General features: G+C 44.5%; 1 protein-coding gene across 5 annotated transcripts in view; it reads left to right on the top strand.

Annotated features, from left to right (window-relative positions):
* Positions 1 to 20423, top strand: part of LOC138593053 (myosin phosphatase Rho-interacting protein) — a 49633-nt gene that overhangs the window by 14023 nt on the left and 15187 nt on the right. For 3 of the 5 annotated variants that reach the window (XR_011308313.1, XM_069663886.1, XM_069663885.1), the window contains exons 4-10: positions 10123 to 10274; positions 12487 to 12571; positions 15263 to 15316; positions 16046 to 16271; positions 16552 to 17110; positions 18312 to 18453; positions 18599 to 18715. Coding sequence is in view for 3 of the 5 variants with exons in the window: in XM_069663886.1 (XP_069519987.1) it covers positions 10123 to 10274; positions 12487 to 12571; positions 15263 to 15316; positions 16046 to 16271; positions 16552 to 17110; positions 18312 to 18453; positions 18599 to 18715 (1335 nt within the window). In the remaining 2 variants the exon portion in view is untranslated. The remainder of the gene's footprint in view (positions 1 to 10122; positions 10275 to 12486; positions 12572 to 15262; positions 15317 to 16045; positions 16272 to 16551; positions 17111 to 18311; positions 18454 to 18598; positions 18716 to 20423) is intronic. The other 2 variants (XR_011308314.1, XM_069663888.1) reach the window with 1 other exon arrangement.

Genomic DNA, 20423 nt, shown 5'->3' with positions numbered 1-20423 from the left:
ATTGTGTGTGTGTGTGTTCCAACGCCAAACGGCTTAATGAGTCTAAAAATAATTGCTGTCAAATTACTCTTATTAAATTCAAATTACAGTCAATAAAACAGCATTGTTCTCCAGTGTGCACGCAGAGAAGAGGGCTGAGCTGCCTCGCTCTGATTGGACGAGCAGAAAGTGCTGTTGACCTGGAAATTCAGAGACAAATAGAGGAGTTAGACCACAAAACAAAGCACTTGGGAAACATCTCACCTCGGTATGTCGCAGTTTTTCTTCTCTTAACATATAAAAATGAAACGTTTGCCCCTTTACAACATAACCACTGATTTTAGGGTCCAACTTTATCCTTGAGCTTCCACCAAAGTGGGCTGTAAGCAAGAAGAGACGGTCCTTCTCTTCAGCCCTCTGCTCTATTATTATATTAGTGTTCAGTGTAGCGTGAGCCTGTGGACAGGATCATTTAACACAGGGCACTAGGTCTATCAGCACCTCGGGTAAAACAGTACTATATTGCTCTTAGCAAATGCTTTCTCATAAGGGATCAGTTTTCCGTCCTTTTGATGGTGACTCGGACTTTTTCCTTTTAAACTTCTTGGTGAAAACGATTGCCAACCGAATGCTTGACGGTGGTCCACTGTTGCGACACAGTGAGGCAAAGGCTCTTTTGATTTCAGGACGTCTTTTACCATCCGTCTCTTTGCTTCATTTTCTTGTTCTTTTTAATGATTTCCAGCCATTCATCATCCAGAGAAAGGCCGGCTCCAGGAGGCTTTGGCTGAAACCAGCGTCCACTCTCGCTCGCACGGCCCTCACTTCTTACTTTCCCATTACTCAGTCCGTTCACTTTCCCCTTCCTTTTACCTCCTCGCTTTCTCTTTTTCTGCCACTCTCTCGTATCTCCGTCTTTCATTCCAGTTTCTCACTGGCCAATAAATCATTTGTGTTGGAGAGAGCAGCCAGCAGTATTGTGTAACCTCTTACCCCCCCTTCCAAACCCTCCCTCGTCTATAAAGCCAAACACGGCCTGACGGGCTGCTCGCTCAGTTTGTTCTAAACACTAGACCAGGACACTGACAAAAGGTTTCATTTAAAGCATCAGGGTGAGGGGCCAGCTCCGAGACAGCCACTAATAAAACAGTGGGAGAGGTGGGAAGGTGTCTGCATGCATGTGTGTAAGGGAGAGAAAATACTGCCCACATATTAACACCAACAACAGCAATGTAAGTTAACATTGTGCAGCGTGATTCCTGCTTTTGAGCTGTAAATCTGTGTGGTTTTTAGGTTGCGGCGGAGCCGATTGTTGGTTATGTCACCGCAGTTAGACGCCTCACTTGGATGAAGTCCAGTTGTAACATGGTCTAATAGCCTGCTGCCTTATAATGCCCTGCAGTAGCTGCAGCTGCAGCCGAACGTCTTTCAGAGCTGCAACAGGTGCAGGTGTAGTGGATGAACTTTAAACTTTCACCTCAGCCTGGCGACCTGCCAATGCAACCACCTGTTAAGGTCGAGGCTTTGCAGCAGAGATATTTTCAGAAAGAGAGGAAAATGCAGCCTTGGAATTTTGTCTGGTGATGATTCATATAAATACAATAGTGAGGTAAAAGTTTCGAAACAATCTCTCCCATCACCATTTCTGGGCCTCATTTCGTCTGTGAAACTTGTAAAATCCAACAAAGCCTGCAACCTAAATATGTTGGCATGTTGCTAATTGTTGTTGGGTGAGCCACTCGCTCTTTAATAACCCCCTCCAGCTTCCTCAGGACCTGGCCCAAAATTCCCATCTCAAGCAGCCCTGGACTGGCCCACTTCCAGCCTCACACCTAATCAGCTTATTGCTCTCCGTTGCTATAAAGAGAAAGCAACGAAAATGCCCTCTTTACTGAAGTGAACTGCAGCCCTTTGAATTATTCACTACTTCATTAACACATTATTTCAGAGACAAAACAGAAGTCAATGTTTACGTTCTGAGACCCAACCATGTAACACAGCTTGACTACATATTGTCTTCTTGTTAGATTATTGCTCATAAGATGTTAAAGACCGGTTGAGCCAGTGTTGGGGCAGCGTGTGATGCATTCAAGAAGATAGGATTGTAGAAAAACATTAATTATAAAAAGTATTTTTGAAGAAATCTGGACATGATTTTTTCCCCAAACATTTTTGCTACTTGATGAATCGTCTCATCCTTTAATTCATCTGCTGTGGGCCCAGCTTTGGGCAGGTTAACTGCCAACCAGCAGACCTGCAGGAAGCTGCTCTTCAGCTCTGTGGAAAAACAGCCAGCTCAAAAAAGCGAGGTATCAGCTGAATTCCCAAAGGAACATTTTCCTATCCCTCCCCCATTTTCCTTTCCTTTCTGCCTGATGGGCTAATTTGCGTTGACTTAGAAAGGCTTTGGCAGATTTGCAGCCATTATCACAGAGGTAGTCAAAGCCTGACTGCAGGTCTTTCTTCAAGATTTGTAGACAAAGCCGCAGAAACCAGCGTCTTGTTAATTCTGTTAAAACGTGTGCATTGTGAACACTTTTCATTGGGACCCTAACCACAGCATATAATAGGTGCCTGTTCACCTTGGCCTACTTTTCCAAAGTGCTGTGTCAGAGCTCAGAGCGGGACGCTGCAGTAATCCAGACACTGCTGTTTCGGGTCACAGTGTGATCTTGGAGCAACTGTTTTCTTCTTTTTGCAGTGGAGACAAAAGCTGTTTCTAGAGCTGCAATTCACTGCTCCAAAAGTCACTGAGGGTTACTGTAATGGACAGAGCAATGAGATACTTTAGCTACAGTGCTGTTATAGATCGTGCAGGACATCCAGTTGTAATCATTTGGGCCCTGGGAATAGTAACAGTTGCAATGGGCTCGTATTGGTACGTCCTGGTAATGAAGGTCTCCTGTTTTGCCGTATCACTGTCACTACATCCACACACATTATCTTTAAGAGTCCAGTGCTTCTTCATTCATTAACATTAAGGGTTTTATGTGAAGAAGGAGTGAAAATGGAAAATACAGATTTGGGAGAAACACTTCCAGGAGGAGCTGGGAAGCCTGGGAAACCACGCACACTCACACACACACTAATTCAGCTAAGAGCCTGAGTGTGAAGAGCCAACACAACATGACAGAACTCGATCGTAGCACCTGTTTCCCCCAGCCGGCACAACTCCTCCGTCAGCACCCAGACGGAGACTGGCTGACTTCTCACACTGTGTCTGATCTGCAGTTATTCATGCATTATTCGTGTCTGCATAAACACTTCATTAAGCTTCAGCTGCAGTGCCGTATGTATTAAGAACTGTAAACCATTGATAAATAGTTAAATTCGGTACCATCACGATGGAAAGCCAAAGATCTGGTTCTTTTAACTCCATCTGATCGAGCGACAGCACAATCCAAGCCTCGGTTTGAAAAGAACCTGCCGTACTCGCAGAGAAAAATAGCCTTCCTCCGCCAACTCTCCCTCGTCTTCCTCCTCCTCTGCGTTCGCCGGCTGCTGGCCTCCTAACACAGCATCCAACCACCCACATCCTCTCACCTCTCTCCATTAGAGGAGCAGCACAGCTACCACCCACAGTCCTCTCTGAAATGCCAGGCACAGAAATGTGTGAACGATGCAGCTTCATTTTTTGAATATTGTGTGGATACAATGTTGATGGAGTTATCCTTCACTGTAGAGCTGTTTCTGTGCACCCAGGCTTACAGCAGATGCCTATACTGTGTTCATTCGAACGCATACCAGTGAGGTGAGGTGTAGCTGAGAAACGCCTGGAGGACTGTACTTGGCCCTGCAGCAGAGATGTCAGATATCCACCATATGGCTTTTTATAGAGCTACATGTTTGCGTAAAGTACAGGCCGGGGTTAGAGCAGTATAGCTGAAGCTGGGGTAAATATCACGCGTGATTGTACTGGTTTAATGTCGTCTCGATCGCGGTGAAATTACAGGACGGGGAAGCCTCTGAGACGGTGATGATTGTAATCTTGTCAATGACCAATCCGTCATCTCTACTTCCTGGCCTGATTGCTGTGTATATCTGTGTTTGCATCATTATCGTGGACTTAGGAAGGAAAGAAGGAGAGAGGTTCGTATTCCTCTGTAGCAACACTAAAGGTGACTGCATCCGTCTGGCACCTGAGGATATTCCCCCGAAGCTGCTTGTTGGCATGCTCGCCGCTATCAAAAATGTGTTTACCTCTGTTGTCCTAAGTTGCTAAGGAAAGATTTATTGCATAATTGCTGTTATCGGTAATGAGCAAGGGGGATGTTGGACCCTGAAGAGACCTGTTTCCAGGCCATGTCCATGAGTCAGGGTGCAGCGGTGCCAGTTCATCAGCTCTCCTTTTGGCTTCAACGTCTCTGATGATCAAAGTGAAATGGCTCCGAACGCACGGGGAAGAACTTGGAAGCAGAACTCGGAGATCCTGCTGTTACACGTCTAAAGAAGAGTAATGTAACTTAACGAGGGGAATTGTAGCTTTTGAATTTGTCACCAGGAAAGTTGGCAGACAAACTGGCACCTAATAACAAATACCAGATGTTGCTGATCGGCCAACAGGTGTTCATAACTGACTTTATCATTGAGCAACATTTGAGATGAACTCAGACTGACAGAAAGCGACTGAGAGATTAGGTGACTGCATTACGATGTTGCAATATGTGACTCACTCGCCCAGTTAAACGCCGTTTCATCATTCCCTCATGCTTCTCTAAACTGACTCAGTTGAAAATGCACTCTTACTTTCCACGACCAGTAATGAGTCTGTCAAACCCAAAAATGTTGATGGCAGAGGGGGGCGAATTTGCAACCAAAAAATGAAAGTTAGACCAACAGGCAGCTGCCAAAAGAAGCAAATACTTCTTGTGCTGTGTCATGAGGGAGAATGGGATGTTTCTCTAAGCTGCAGAAGGGCCAAGAAGAGAGCCAGGGGTGCAAAGACATCGTGCATGCGTGCACAGAGCCTACCAATTACCATTTTCTAATTAGAGAGTTGGTTTCTAATGAACGCTGTAAAGCTACATAACATCTGGGCAGAGATCACAAGAAGTTTGAATACTGTACAGGAGGAGAGATGGACCTAAACTATACAGCATCATGACCGTGATATTATTGAATGTAGCTGCTGTCCTCACTGATTTAAAGAGACCCTCCAGTGAACATCCAGTGTTTAACCTTTTAAACATCTCCATGTGGTGTTCTTCATGTGCTACAAGACATATCAGTGACAACATCAGCAGTCATCTCCATGGCTGGGCCTGTCTGCTTTTAAACTGCAGTGTACAAAGGACAGGCTGAACAACACGTTTTCAGATTGGCAGGTTTGAGACGTCACAAACCTAAGGAGCCAATCCCGTTAATGGACGGGATGACACTATCATTATGTGCAACTTATGGCAACCACTTCAGCGATGCGCGAGCCAGCTGTAACCGTCATCGTAACTTTAGCAAACTCACTACTGAGTTTTAATGTTAACATTACTACAACTAATTACTACATTTCAAGCTAGCTGAGTTTCAACAAGTTTCTACTAAACGATGGCAGAGACGTGTTTTGTTTTCGGCTGTAATTTTATGAAAGGAGAAACCAAGTTTCCAGATCTTCCAGAAAAAACATATCGGACACAATTTCTTTCAAGCATTTTATTTGTCTTAAAACATGACTGGAGCTGATTTTAAACTTGAAAATGTCTTCATTCACTCCAATTGAATTGCCAATGAGATTTTAACAATCTCACCCTGATCACTGTTCAACTTAATGATTAATTTATAATAGAAGTCGCACTGGAATATAAGTCGTTTTTGGAGGTATCAAAGAGGGATAAAAGTTTTTCTATAGCTATTTATGAATAAAAACCTGTACACACGTTATTTCAACACTATTTCAATTTATTTTCATTTGAAACACATTCAAAACACACAAATTACAGCCTACCATCTGTTGTCGCCATGTTGAGTTTGCAATCCTGCTAGCTACCGGTGCGATAGTTGAGCTCAGCCTACAGTAACGTTGATTGTTGTCTGCTGCACTGGCGATCATGACGTCGCATGTCCATGACGAAGCTTTAGCTAGATTATCGCGCCATCGTCTGAGTAAAATACCGTAACACCATAAAATACCTCTCTCTGAATTTTATACTGGTATATCAGTCGCACCGGTAGCCACTTTTTAGATGAAAAACAATGTATTGAGAGTGCGTCCTATACACCAAATTTTACAGTAGCTGGAAGCGGTGCAAACAAGCAAGTGATAAATGTTGGATAGTTTTAGTTTTTCCCATTCCAAATGTTCTGACCTGCACCATATGCCAACAAACCAAGCTTTTTTGAACTAATGCTTGTCCTTTCGAGAAAGTAGTTCCCTATAAAAACCACTCTACAAAAGATAACTTAAAGTAGCCACTGAAGCACAGAATTCAAGTAAATTGTAAATGGACTCTGCTGATAAAGCGCACTCACATTCACACACACTGATGGCAAAGGCTGCTATGCCAATGTCCAATCAGAATCAATGGCTTTGCCTTTGGGAGTAATTCAGGGTACAGTGTCTTGCCCAAGGACACTTCGACATGTGACTGTAGCAGTCAGGGATCGAACCCCCAACCTTCAGATTGACAAGGACACTTCGACATGTGACTGTAGCAGACAGGGATCGAACCCCCAACCTTCCGATTGAGAGACGACCGACTCCACCACTGAGCCACAGCCGCCCTCAAGTAAAGATGTATGTGACAGGTAAATGGCACACCGGCCTTCAAAGATATAAAAAGCCCTCCTGTCCCTCCAGTCGTCACAGCCTGGCCCAGAGAAACCGAATCTCTCTCTGATTTGTTCCCGTCTCCCCTTGAGACGCTGCTCAATGACTCCCATCGAGACAGCATTCATATTATTGTCTGAACAACTCCAGAGACTAGAATAAGTTTATGCTGCCTTCATAATTTCCATGCTGGGATCACAAAAGGACACTTGTTTGGGCCTCTTGTCTCTCAGTCATTTCCTTGTTGAGGGTTAAGGGGAGGAGTGGCTCTGCGGACTGTGGCGGCTGACAATCCCACATTGTGTGAACTGCTGCTGCTTCACAAAGGGCCCATTGTGGAGAGCGGTGGCCCGGGGAGAGGGGACCGGGTCTAGCCTAGGTGACAGAGAGGTGTGGGTTTGGGGGGCCTGGGTCCGGGGGCTGGAGGCTGCGATGGCTGGCCCAAAGCGAGGGCGTGTATCGGTGCTGAGCTGACACGGTGCACACGTGTGAGAGGAGTCCCGTGCTGCTATACTGTACTCCCACACACGGCACCTCCTTCACATAAGCACTCACATCGCTGTCAGAGGTGAGCAGCTTTATGGAAATAGCTTTTTAATCAGAGCTGTTGTCAGTCGCTGATTTATTTTCTGCATCCCAGAGAATCCGATGTTGTGATTATAAAACTGGGAGCTTAATCTGCTTGTACAACTGCTCCCAGAATTTGAAATATTTTCCCGTTTATCCTCCTCTGACTCCGGCTCAAGGACAAGCCCACATGTGTGCTGTACTCTAGATTTGTTTACTCAGACAGATGGCCCGAGCGGCCCAAAGTCATAGTCCACAAACCCCCTTTTTTTCCCCCCTTCCTCGTCCACCAGCTTGAGACTTAATCCCCCTTTTCTCAGCATGGACGTTTCCCACTCTCCGTCCAAAAAGCTCCTTCCTCTTGCCGTGTCTGAGAGTGACAGGGCTCTCAGGTCAAGCTGACGCCAGTCGCTCTGTCCAGTCTGAAGCAGGCCCAGGCCCTCACCCAGCTGTCCCAGGGTCTGTTTGTCCGTCTGTCTGTCAAGCCCGGCTGTTGCGCTGGCCTCTCACCTTGGTGTCAAGAGCCCTTCTGTGATGAGCCAATTTAAAGCCGCGGGCATAAGACGTCAAACCAAAACATGACGGCAGACTCAGACGCTTGTTTTAGCATGCTGCCTCATATCTTTCCCAAGCTAGACCAACATGTAATCGTCCTTATTCCAATTTTCTTTGCCAAATTTTGACTCTTATCTGTTACAATACAGACAGGGGTGAAAAAGTGACATTTAACAGTCGTGAAGTAAACAAGGCCTCTCATTTGCCCTCAGGGAGGGATTACCACGAACTGTTAACTATTGACTCCTCTGTCCACATTAGAGGCCGTCCCTGAGCTTCAGCTGCTCTGCTCCTGACAGGCCGTGGTTTCGCGGCACCAATTGGGTCCTTTAGTTAGATTTATTTGGTCACCAGCTAACGTGAACTTGATGCCTTTTAATTTTCTCTCCGGCTCTATCTCCTAATAGATTCCGATTCGCCGAGAGGCTGTAATTTATCATGTGTGGGTACCTGGTACTTAGAGCTTGGAACCTCCGGGGTATTTTGGTGTCTGTAATTCTGCCTGTGTGTTTAGTGCAGGGAAGGTAGCGCCCAGAAACTGCTCAAACAACTACTTGTGCCCATTGTGCTCAGTTATGCAGTACTCGCTTATTTCATTAAACAAATAAGAATCCCTTAGTCAACAGGAGATAACAAGGCTTCTCCCTTTGCTAGCAGGAGTCATTTGGAGGTCAGTAACTTAGCGTGTGCAAAAATACAGTCTTTCAAAGAATGCATCTGCACAAATTTTACAATATCATGCACCTAAAAAAGCATCATTTAACAAAAACATTCTCCAACACGACAGGTTCACATGCATTGATGCAGTCCACTTGACTATAAATAGATAATCTTATCTGTTCCAAGTTGACCCGCACGCCTCCATTCATTGTAAATGAGCCGTGCCTTCGTACAAAGCCACCCCGTGCTTACAAAAACCTGCATGAGGAACCTTAAGGCATGTACACAAAGTAGTATTATTGTGCAAGTCCTGCGGTGGTGTTATTAATAACTGACAGATGGCGTCCATGTCAGCATGCATGGTTCCACCTCACAGCCGGCATCAGACAGATTAAACTGAAAACCGCTCAGTGAACCCGAGAACTCGCACTGTTTCCACCGGTCGTTCTTCCTCTTTCTAGTATTGCTATACACAACATGGCTTTGCAGATCGGGGCTGAACATGTAGGCTGTATTCACATTGGATTTCATTCATTTAAAATCTGATTAATCTTGAAAATAAAAGTGAAAAATGTGTCATGTAATGCCCTTTTGTTTGCACCTGATTCTAGATGCAGCATTCTGTACCTTAAAGTGCATCATTAACCCTCTGCTGATTATTAACTTGCTATTGTCAGCCAAATACAATAATGTCATAGTCCATAAATGCTGTGATATAGACTGTATAAAAAGATAGTCGACATGGCAGCTCTCCAAAAGTGAAGCCAAACCCTCTCTATCGCCCCCTGCTGACTGGCTGCAGTATAGGTCATAAAGCCCGCCTCCTCCTCTGTGATAACAGGTTGGACATGAGTCAAACTATAAAATCAAAATACACGTCAAATAAGTTTTTCTCAAACATGGTTTCTGTCATTATAGTTAGTTCTTATCATGCTGATTTACATTCAAGTGTTCATTTTTCTCAAGGTTTACTTTTAATTCGTTATTTGATGCTGTCAAAACGCTGATTGACAGCTCTTTTGACAAATACGGCTCCTGCAGCCGATCTGTTCTGGATTAGCGGGGTAGAGGAGGAACGGTGGGATAACTTAAACAATCACTACAGTCAGTGAAGTTTCCATACTTGTGAACATCTGCTTCAGACCGACATAGAGAAGCTGCTTTTAAATACGCCGACGTGCGGGATGTTAAGTTAAGTGTATGTTGTGGTTAGAGAAAGTGGCTACGGCCGCCGATCTCTACTGCGCAGCTCTGGATTGGCTAAAATCAACTTTAGTTATTGCTAGAATTATTCTTTCTATTTATAATGGAGCCAGTGAAGTTTGAAGCTGCAGAAAAGATGCAAATACATAATCCTGCTCTTTTAATTTCTGCAGCACACAAGCATCACAAGAATCAAAAATATCACAGCAAGCCTTCACAGGAACACCAGCCTGCACACACAGACTGTTATATCAGTGCTTGGCATGTAGGACTTGGCAGGAACATTGATGCTAGGGTGGATCATGTGAAAAGACAGACCATGTGGAGGGTTACGCGGGCACGTCTGTTCACTTCCTCACTTAACACTTGTGTCTATGTGTCTGTGTTGCCTCCTCCAGCCCAGCACCCTTCCCCAGGGGACAATCAACATGAACCAGTGCTCCGACGTCATCGATGGAGAGTCCAGGACGGGTCAGAAGAACTCGCTGTGCATCCTGACCCCTGAGAAGGAGCACTTCATACGGGCTGAGTGCAAGGAAATAATCAACGGGTGAGATATAATAACGAGGAAACAATAAGTCACCTTTGTGTCTTTCTATGTGGGCTCAGGTGGGTGTTATGGTCTGTGCTGCTCTCTCTCTTTTGGTTTCAGTGGATATGTATGTCAGAGGCTTAAGACTTCAGCTGCCAAATCTGCTCTGCCCCCTGCTGTCTCCTTTGGGCTCTGCTCCTCACAGCCGTGTAATCCACACTGCAGTGACAGTGCACATTCTTGAACTGTTTCCTCTCCTGCCTCTCCAAATCCCCCCGTATGCCTGGACACAGATCACAACACGCACTTTAAGCTTCATAATTTGTTTTTCTCCTGTGCCTCTCCTCCACTGCTGCACATTTAAAGTGTGTTTCTGCTCCTCTCTCTCCCTCCCTGGCGCTAGCATACATATTAAGGCTATTCTTAGGGAAGTGTGACTCACAACACCCACTCTCCGTTATGCTACCTGCTGTATCACTGCTCTCCTCCCACTCTCCTTTCATCTGGCTCCCATGTGTTTGTTCTGGGCCGTCACACAATCATATACGCCCTCGAAAGGTTGCCATTAACTGACAGTGACATAACAACCAGGACTTTTTAAATGCATGTGTATTATAATGTATTTTTATGTTCCTTTTTGTTGTGCGTTACAGTGTGTCCTGTGTGGGCACTCATTCATCTATAACTGCGTCATATGTTTACCTACAGTATGGCAGTTTATAGAGTGACACTCTTTACAAAGTGGGTGGTGTAGAAACATATTTAATAATGCAAGCCTGTACTGGCACTGTTAGCACAAAACAGCCAGGGCTTTGTGTAAGGCAAGAAGTCCTATATCGACTATAACATGTCAATTAATCTTAAACTTGATGGCTGTTTTCATTTTATATATAAATCCTGAGTTCAAAGTCCAGATGAGTTTTAGATATACTTTCTTATTTATACTCAATTTATGTAAACTAAGGGTGCGTTCACACCTAAAGTCTGTCTGTTTGATGCCAATCAAAGACCAAATTGTTAAAATGTTTTGCCTCGAGTTTGGTTTGTGTTCACACAGCGGCTTTTACCAAAAGTTTTGATCAATGACTGTATATAAAGATGGACGACACGTCTCCTCTCATTGTACAAAATTGAAGCCAAAATGCCCTCCGTGACTGGCGCTGCCATCTTGCGATGGTGACGTCATTTAGAGCCAGAGTTACACAGTAGAGATCGGCAGGTGGAGCTGCCGTAGCCACTTCCGCTAACCAAAACACACACTTTTTTTTTTTTTAAATATTATATTTTTGGCCTTTCATGCCTTCATTGAGAGGACAGTGGATAGTGTTGGAAACAGGGGAAGAGAGTGGGGATGACACGCGGCAAAGGGCCGAGGGTGGGAGTTGAACCCGGGCCGCCACATCGAGGACTGTAGCCTCTGTATATGGCCGCCGATATAACCAAAACACACACTTAACTTACCGAAAAAACAGCAAGGATCCCACACCGCACCGTGATTAACAGCAGAACAGTAAACTTCAGTGACTGTAGTGATTGTTTTAGTTACGTCTCCTCTCACCGATCCTCCTCTACTCTGATAATCAGGAACAGATCGGCTGCAGGAGCTGTATTTGTCAACAGAGCTGTCGATCATCTTTTTTTACAGCATCAAATAACTAATTAAAATTAAACTTGTCAGAAAAATTAACACTTGGATGTAAATCAGCATGATAAGAACTAACTATAATGACAGAAACCATGTTTGAGAAACATGTATCAGGCCTGTATTTTCATTTTATAGTTTGACTCATGTCCCATCTGTTAACATGGAGGAGGCGGGCTTTATGAGCTATACTGCAGCCGGTCAGCAGGGGGCGATAGAGAGGGTTTGGCTTCACTTTTAGGGAGCTGTCATGTCGTCCATCTTTTTATACAGTCTATGGTTTTGATGCGCGAGGAAACTGCTCTCTGATTGGTCAGAATTTTGATGTGGAAAAAAACTCCCTGTCCCTGTATTTCAATTTGGAGGATTAGACAGCGACTTAATGTTGCTGCTCTGATTTACTGTTAAAGGAGTATGTGGTGTTTGATTTATTGCGGTGTCGTTGTATCTTTTTCTGCCTGTTATGCAAATGCTATTCTCTGGCAAGAATAGTGTTCTTTATTCTGCAGCAAAGTCATGTATCGATCTGTTATGTTGGCACTGTTTGCAAAGAGTGCATTTAGAGAACAACACTTTGACTGTCTGTAGGTGGCAGGAGGCTCTGACTGTTTACCCCCGGACCAACAAGCAGAACCAGAAGAAAAAACGCAAGGTGGACCCTCCCACTCACCAGGTAATGCACCTATTCACACACACACCGCAGTGAAGTGTTGTTACCTTTGTTTGCAGTGAACACGACTTGAGCAGAAAGCAGCCAAAATCAGGTGAAGGTCATGTTTTAGTGTATTAATGCTAAGGTGAGCATAATATAAATGCTCCACACGTGTGCACACTGCTACAACCAAAAAAAGAAAATCCACATATTGTGAAGGACAACATGTGCGGTGTGAGTATGCAGCACGGAGGCTTCTCATTCCACTCAAACAACACCAGCTGTTTTCCCCTCAGAGAGAGAGATGTATTGTTTTTTCTGCCAGCGACATGATCAACGGCTCTCCATGTTTGCATTCTTGACTCACATGATGGGTTGTGGACATACGGAAAGACTGCATATCACATAGCTGTCTAAGAGTAGCAGAAGATGTATCATGGGTGTTATGAAGGATGAGTGTCAGCTACAAGAAATACCTGTGCTTTGTTTCCAACTATGTATTATGGTTTTAATACAGAATAAGGAAGCAGTGAGGTATCTAAATATTCTGCACAAATAATCGAGGGTAAGGTAAGGGAGCCAGCTGCCAGCTAAAATAACATCCAGCACTAACTTTCAGCGATGTGACCGTGATCCTCTCGCGTATGAATTTGCTGGTGCGCTCTGTTTCATTGTCACGTCCAGCAGCTGCTGTCTCACCTGTCAGGCTTTTGCCCCGAGTCCTTCCTGTAGCCTTGTTCGCCGGTCAAAACATTTTTCTTTTCCGAAAAATCATCACCTCTGTGAGCGATGAGAAAACACGCGAGTGCAGAAGCTGCAGAGGCTCAAATTGCTAAATAAGGAGTGGGACAGTACTTTGTGGAATCACATTACCTGATAAAGGAGCGTTTCTGTTGTTGAATGGTGAAAACAAATCCTCTTTTTCCAATTCAAAATTACCTCGTATGACCTTTTTTTAACATTACAAAGCTGTAAATTGTGGTTAAAGTCTTAAAAAAGGCCCAAAATTTCAGCCCCGAGCTGTTACAGACTCCACTGTTCAGACTCCACTGCAGCTCTGTTTACGTCCTTACTCTCAACATTGATGTTACAAGTAGGAATGTATTGAAAGGAAAAAATTAAGTATAGCTCCACAAAGTTTATTACCTAGAAAAAAGTTGCGTTCAACACCCTGAGAGAAAGGTGAGCATCATCATTTGACATCCATTAGAAACTAATAGGGAATAAAAATGCACCTTTCATGTTGCTACTGTCAGATTTCTCCAGATAAATAGAAACAAAACAACATGACTACGTAAAGCTTTATTACAATAATAATGGTTTAAATGTGGAGATGCAATAAAGACACATATTATATTCTACAGACCACCCACTGTGTGATACAGTTTCCCCCCTTCTCTTCCTCCTTTGTTATTCGAGGCCAAATTTGTGGCACACATAATAGTCTCTGAAATTCACTGTCTGGTTCCTCTAATGACGGCGGCCAGAATCAGACTGTGACCTTGCTGAGTTTAGCTAACAGGCTCGTTTGCAGAGGGACAGCGGTGACACCGTGCTGACCTTGACTGTGTCCCATGTGACTTCTCTTTTTGCACGTCTGGCCTCCTTTGTTTCGGTTCATCGACATTTCTTTCATGAGTTCACCTGCATTTCTTATGGCACATTTATTCTCTTTTCACAGTGAGGTTACAGTCGAGATGCAATTGTATGTGTCTGAATTGGATCAAACTTAAAAGGATATTGTCTTTATTACATGTTAAATGCTGTGTTGAAGTGATAATCTTGAAGATTTTCATTTAAATAAATGTCTGTTAAGTCACTTTTTATCGCCGAATGAGGTAAAACAATTGTGATTGAGCCTATGGCCCACTGATGAAAGCCTTTGCATCTGCAGTATTACAGACTGGGTGTCTGTGGCGACATTTGTGGAAAAAATCACAAGCAGCGCCCAGTTAATGACGCGTTTACCATCACCCAGCAGTGGTTGGTCTGCCAGAGAGGGTAGGCGGAGCTAAGCGGCTACAGTCTCTGCAAGTGTTACGAGTAAACAGTAATCTACTATGGCTGAACAAACAAAGAAAAGATCGATGACTACAGATACAACTTCAAAAATAAGAGAAAATCCAAAGAAAAAGAAACAAATTTGACGCTCAGATGAAGGCAAACGGAAAAAGGAAAGCGTTACAACCGTAGCAAAGGTAGCCAACCGTGGATGTCTGGTTATCTGGAAAGTGTGCCCCCGCGTTTGCAGTTTATCGCCATAAGAATCTGGGATCTCCCAGATTATCACTTTAAATACTTGATTCTGATTGGTCATTTACGGCATTCCGAGGTCAGTTATTTCTCGATAACAGACCGTTGCTATGAGGAACAGACCGTTGCCAGGGATGCGGCTCTAATTTATCTAATTTCTAATCTAATGCGGCTGTCATTTTCTATCATTGTCTCATGCGCTGTTCATGTGTTTAAACTTTAGTCTTTAGGCTCAGATGTTCTACACTTCACATTTCCAACTTTACCTTGCCGACTGGCGACATGTGCTTAGAAACTCAGTGACATGTTTGTCTTCTGGGCAGGGCCTCTAAACTGAAGCATCAGACCTCGAGTACAAAAGCAATGATGTGATAGGCAAAATATTTGTGGGTCCATCTGTATTTAATAAATTCAGCTTCACATCAAACATTAACATCAAAAGCTTTCTTTGATTGGCAGGCTGGAGTTACATCAGGCCAGTGTTTTTCCACTGAAGACATGAATGGACACCCAGTGAGTTCAGCCCGGCCAAACTTGTTATCCTGCTTCACCCTCTGGCTTTGAGATCCCAGCCCTAATCAGTTAAATGTATTATAATTCTCATCAATCGAGGTGAAGGGTGGATAAAAAGGATGTGCTTTTTGCTTCCCTCTCTGATACTGAAAGAGCGATTATCAGCAGCATGTTTGGTGGGATTAAAGAGGCTGGTTGGAGAGTCAGAGGGTTTGCTTTGCTTCGGAAACCTTGCTCTCTCTCTTATGGTTGAAAATAATCTCCAGACTTTAAAGACAGCAGCAGTGAGGGTTTGATTTTGGTTGCTCTTTGTATTCTTTGATCAGATGAAGATGATTTCTTTACTCTATAAATTCTATTCTAATAAATTCCACCTCTGCAGAATCTTTGTTCTATTTATGTTCTCTGGTGTTTACAGTGAGTGAACTCTTTGTTCTTTGTCGAGCTATCGATCTGTCTCCTACCCACGCATCATCCTGTGTTTTTAAGATCAGTAATTTTCCAATCATGAATTCAATCATTTTGGATTTAACCGGCACATCCGCATAAACAGTCGAAAAGCAAAAACAAAGAACTGCCACTGAACACCAAGCCTCAAAATTTTAGAGTTCACATCAGTATTTAATTGTTCTTTAATCTCTTTCCTCCTCGTACTCCTCGTCGTAGTCGCTCTGTGGCCTTACCTCCCATCATGTCCTCTCCTCTTCCCTTCCAATCCTTCCCACCCAGGAGCCCGGCCCCGCCAAGGTGACTGTGACCAGCAGCAGCACCGGAGGGAGCATCCCCTGCCTGCCCAGCAGCATCGCCAGCGCTGAGCGCGTCCCCATGAGCCGCGCCACCCTGTGGCAGGAGGAGAGCCGCTGGAGCAGGGCCACCATCCCCTGCAGCCGCAGTGCCTCCTGTATCAGCCAGCTGAGCCAGAGCCAGCCAGAGTCCGGTGTCACTACTCAAGACGGTGAGGAATGAGATGATGCAGGGGAATTCCTCAGCATCCTGTATTCATCAAATGCTTCCCTGTTCGACGTCAAAACTGGTTCACTTTCATAAAGTTTGCTAGTCACGTGACATTTTTCACTGATAGCTAATGTTCCCGAACACTGACCATCATCAGTGTATGAAAAGTGACTCCTGTAGCTATTTAGTTACATACGAAATATATGCAACATGTTTATATACTGTATTAAGCACTGTATACAGATCCCACAGTGTTTCATATCAGTGTGTCTTCGTTTCAGATGCCGCCACCATGAGCACTGGACGCAAGGTACGAGTGGAGAGTGGTTACTTTTCCCTGGAGAAGACCAAGTCGGAGCCTTCTCCACAGTCCGCACCGCATTTCCAGCCACCCCAGCCTCCCCAGCATCTGCCCCTGTCCTCTTCAGCATCCTCCTCCTCCTTAGGAGCCCACAGTCCCAGGTACAAGTCCGAGTCAGAACCCCAAACTTCCCCTTACCAACCCTCCCAAGATCCTTTCCCTTCTCCAGGTGCGCTCGTCTCCCCCAGCTACTCCACCATCAGCTCCTCCCAGAGCTCGCTGGACTCTGATCCCAGCGCGACTACACCCACCTGGGAGGGACACAGCGGTGGTGGAGGAAGCACCGGTAGCGTCGGGGGCGGAGGAGGCAGAGTGGGCCGCCCTGGCAGGGAGTACACGGCGCTGTCGGATGTGCCACGGGCTCGCAGACTGAGTTACCGCGAGGCTTTCCGCTCTGATAAAAAGCGGCAAGAGCTGAGGGCACGGACGCGGAGCCCCGGCAGGGAGGAGGTGGCTCGGCTGTTTGGGGAGGAGCGCAGGTGAGAGGTTATGGATAAGAGTCATGCTTGAGACATTTTAAGTTCCCCCCTGCTTTCTGATTGTCCAAATAGATGCTGAACATTTCTATCAAATAGCAGAAACATACATGCAGATTGACTTTAATGGCAGCCATAAACAATCATTATTGAGCCACTGGTTGTTAGCTTCAAACATAAAGCATGCTAAGTGATCTTATATAAGAAGCTCATGCATTGCTTAAAGCATTCAGCATTAGCTTTTTAGCACCACCCTGTGGCTGCTGTCCTCGAGGCACTCCTCTCTCGAGCATCTTTTCACCAGTGGTCTCCCAGTAATGATTTTTTGAGATACAAACGCACGTGTTACTTTCTCTTCTATGATCTCTCCCTTCTGCTCTTGCTACTTTGCTAGTTTGTTGTTTCGATCTTTTCCAGGGGCTTCTGAACCGAGCTTCTCAGACCTAATGCTCAACCAACCCTTCCACCCCTGTCCCAATGCTGTTCCCTGCTGGTCACCGCTGATTCCTGCTTTCTATCATTTCATCTCTGCACTGCCTGGGAGCACTCACATACACTGTCTCATTAATACTTGATTTACTGTTTAGACTGTGGACACTCACACATGCTGGTGGTGGGTTAACATACAGTTTGATCTCTAAACATATACATGAACGTGTACTGGTGCAGTGCCTGAAGGTAACGCTGGATTGTTTGTCATTGCTGCTACTTTTTGTTTAATCCACCATTCGATCCTTTTCCTCTAAAGTTTAATCTCTCATTATGTAACACGACTCTTTATTCTTTGGTGTATCTCTGGAGGGTGCTTTGGGGGTATTACTTCTACCTTATGTTGCACATTGTTGTTTATGAAAGGGACTTTGAGTCTACAATGATGTCAAACTTCCTGTTTATTGTATGTACATTTGGTGCAGTAATAGCAGCATTGCATTCTGCACACAATAGATCAGAACTACTTGTGGAGGTTGACTCAAATTTGCTTTCATATCATGCTTTGGTCTTGTTTTTATGCTGATTTTGCCACCATTTAAAGATGATATGCTGCATCTTTATGTTTTTAATGAATAATCTATCTTCAAGTTTGCTGCAAAATGTCATTTTTAAAACAAGTTTGATTATTAAACTATGTCAGACAAGACTTTAATGTGTATGTGCTGCGTTCTGGGTACATCACTGAAAAGAACGTTCTTTTTGTGTCTCTAAGGCGTTCTCAAATCATCGGCCGATTCGAGGAGGGACAGCCTGTCGAGCACATGGACACAGGCAGCTCTAATGAGCCCTCCACGAACAGCACGCTGATCCAGAGGCAGGGCCGCAGCGAGAGACGCTACCTGGCTAACAAACACGTACGTTATTCTTTATTTTAATCCTGAAAATATAAAAAAGTGCACAGAACGTACCAAAAGGCCTGTTTACTATGTGAGCTAGACATAATCCTCCCTTTAAATGTGGAATATTTCTAATTTCTGATACATATTTTGTCTTTGATAGGATATGTCACTGGATGCAGGAAAGGACCGGTCTGTCCCTGATGTGTCCAGCTCCACTTTTGCTAATTTAAGAAGAGCGAAGTCGCTGGACCGCAGAGCCACAGAGTCCTCAATGACTGTGAGTACAGTACTTAAGGGAGTCAAAATTGGTGCAATACAAAATATTTTCAAGGTCAGATACAATGGAAAGTCACCACCTTCCCACCGAAACAGGACCAGTTGTGATCAATAGTGTCTGTCCGATCTCGGAACCCATCGACTATAGTCTGAGATGATAAAGCCTCTGGGGACAACGGTGAACATGTCGCACGTGTCTGCTTTAGCCAGCTGTTAGCGATAAACGACTTCCAGCCAAGACTTACTTTTCCGTGCGCTGCATTGTTTACAGTCCAGTTAGCAACTGTGTTCAGATCAAAAGTGAAGCGAAGTTCGCCCCTCTAGATGTCAGCAAAATTAAGTGTCATTTCACAGTTCAGGAGGAGCGCCCGTTGATATGTTTCTAGTGAGTAGTGAGTTAGACAGAGGCTGCACACTGGCTAACTACTGCGGTATTAACCCGGAAAAGAAACCACTTTTCTTTTGCTAGACTTTAATTAACGGGTCTTAAGTTTGCTCAAATTTCAACATCATGATGCAGATTAGTAAAAAGTAAAAATGAAGCTTTGCCAGGTCTGTCCTCAAGATGAGAAGAGAACTACTTTTAAAAGGCTCGTTTGTTGAACGGAGGTTGGATCGATCTGATGCATTCGAGGAAGTCAGGAAATCTAAACGCTGAAGGGAATTTGTCGCTCAAATTGAATTTTTGATCTAGAGCAGATTGTTAGCTGAACTTGCTGCAGATTTCTGTTTATAGAGATTAACAAGAAGCTAAATCATCATCAGACATCGGATTACAATCCTCCTGCTTTTGCTCTCCATTCATTTTTCCTGCATTCGCCGCAGCCTGCTGATACGTGATTGGTCAATATTACTTAGACTACAAACGTACTACAAATGGAAACCATAACTCTTACCGTACTAAAACTCCACAGACAAATCCAAAAGAATGTCTGTAATTATAATATTATTGTGAGTATGTTAGCATAGTTTAAGGTACTGACGTAGTCTACTGCTGTATGAGTGATGGTATTCACTGCTCAGCCATAAACTCTGTGTGCATAATTTCACTTCACTTCCGCATTCATCCAAACTCCACATGAAAACCTAATATACACTCTGACATCAGCACTTGTTTTCTTCCGTTCTCACTCGTGAGATTAAAGTAGCCCTCGTGTTGGCGAAGCTTGCACTGATATCCTCCCGAGGTCTGACTCCCACCAGTCTGACAAACTGCCACTGATCTGAGAGCTGCAGGGGGCGATCCAACCAGTGTGTGGTTGGTCTCTGCGACCAACCTGCAGCTGCCAGAACCCCCACCCACTCAAACACACATTCATGACCACACAACGCCACCGCTACTGATGATTATAAATAGCCGGCACAGAAGCACAGCCCCAGTCGTGTGTGTGTCCCCGGGACAGACGGACAGAAACAGATTGTCAACATAAGAAGTGTTAGCCATCAGAATGACTCTCTGCCAGACGGTGACACCGCACCTGATGAAGCTCAACAAAAGCAAGGTACTGTGTGATGAGCAGGACTGGGTTTAGGACGCGTGATTTAGTTTAAGACTATAAACAGACCGGAGCTTGGTTTCAATGTGCAGCAGTTTGTGTTTCACAGGGAAACTCCAGCTCCCGCCAGTCGGTCTCTTTAGCTGGAGCCTCGTATTATACGTGCTGAGCTGAGGAAGTGACCTAACTGTAAACACATGCACATTAATGCTG

Source organism: Semicossyphus pulcher, unplaced genomic scaffold (genome assembly GCF_022749685.1).
Source record: "Semicossyphus pulcher isolate SPU_LCO1_2020_fin unplaced genomic scaffold, fSemPul1.0.p SCAF_16, whole genome shotgun sequence".
Lineage (NCBI taxonomy): Eukaryota > Metazoa > Chordata > Actinopteri > Labriformes > Labridae > Semicossyphus > Semicossyphus pulcher.
Note: the sequence above shows the minus strand (reverse complement) of the source record. Positions and strands in the feature narration are given on the sequence as shown.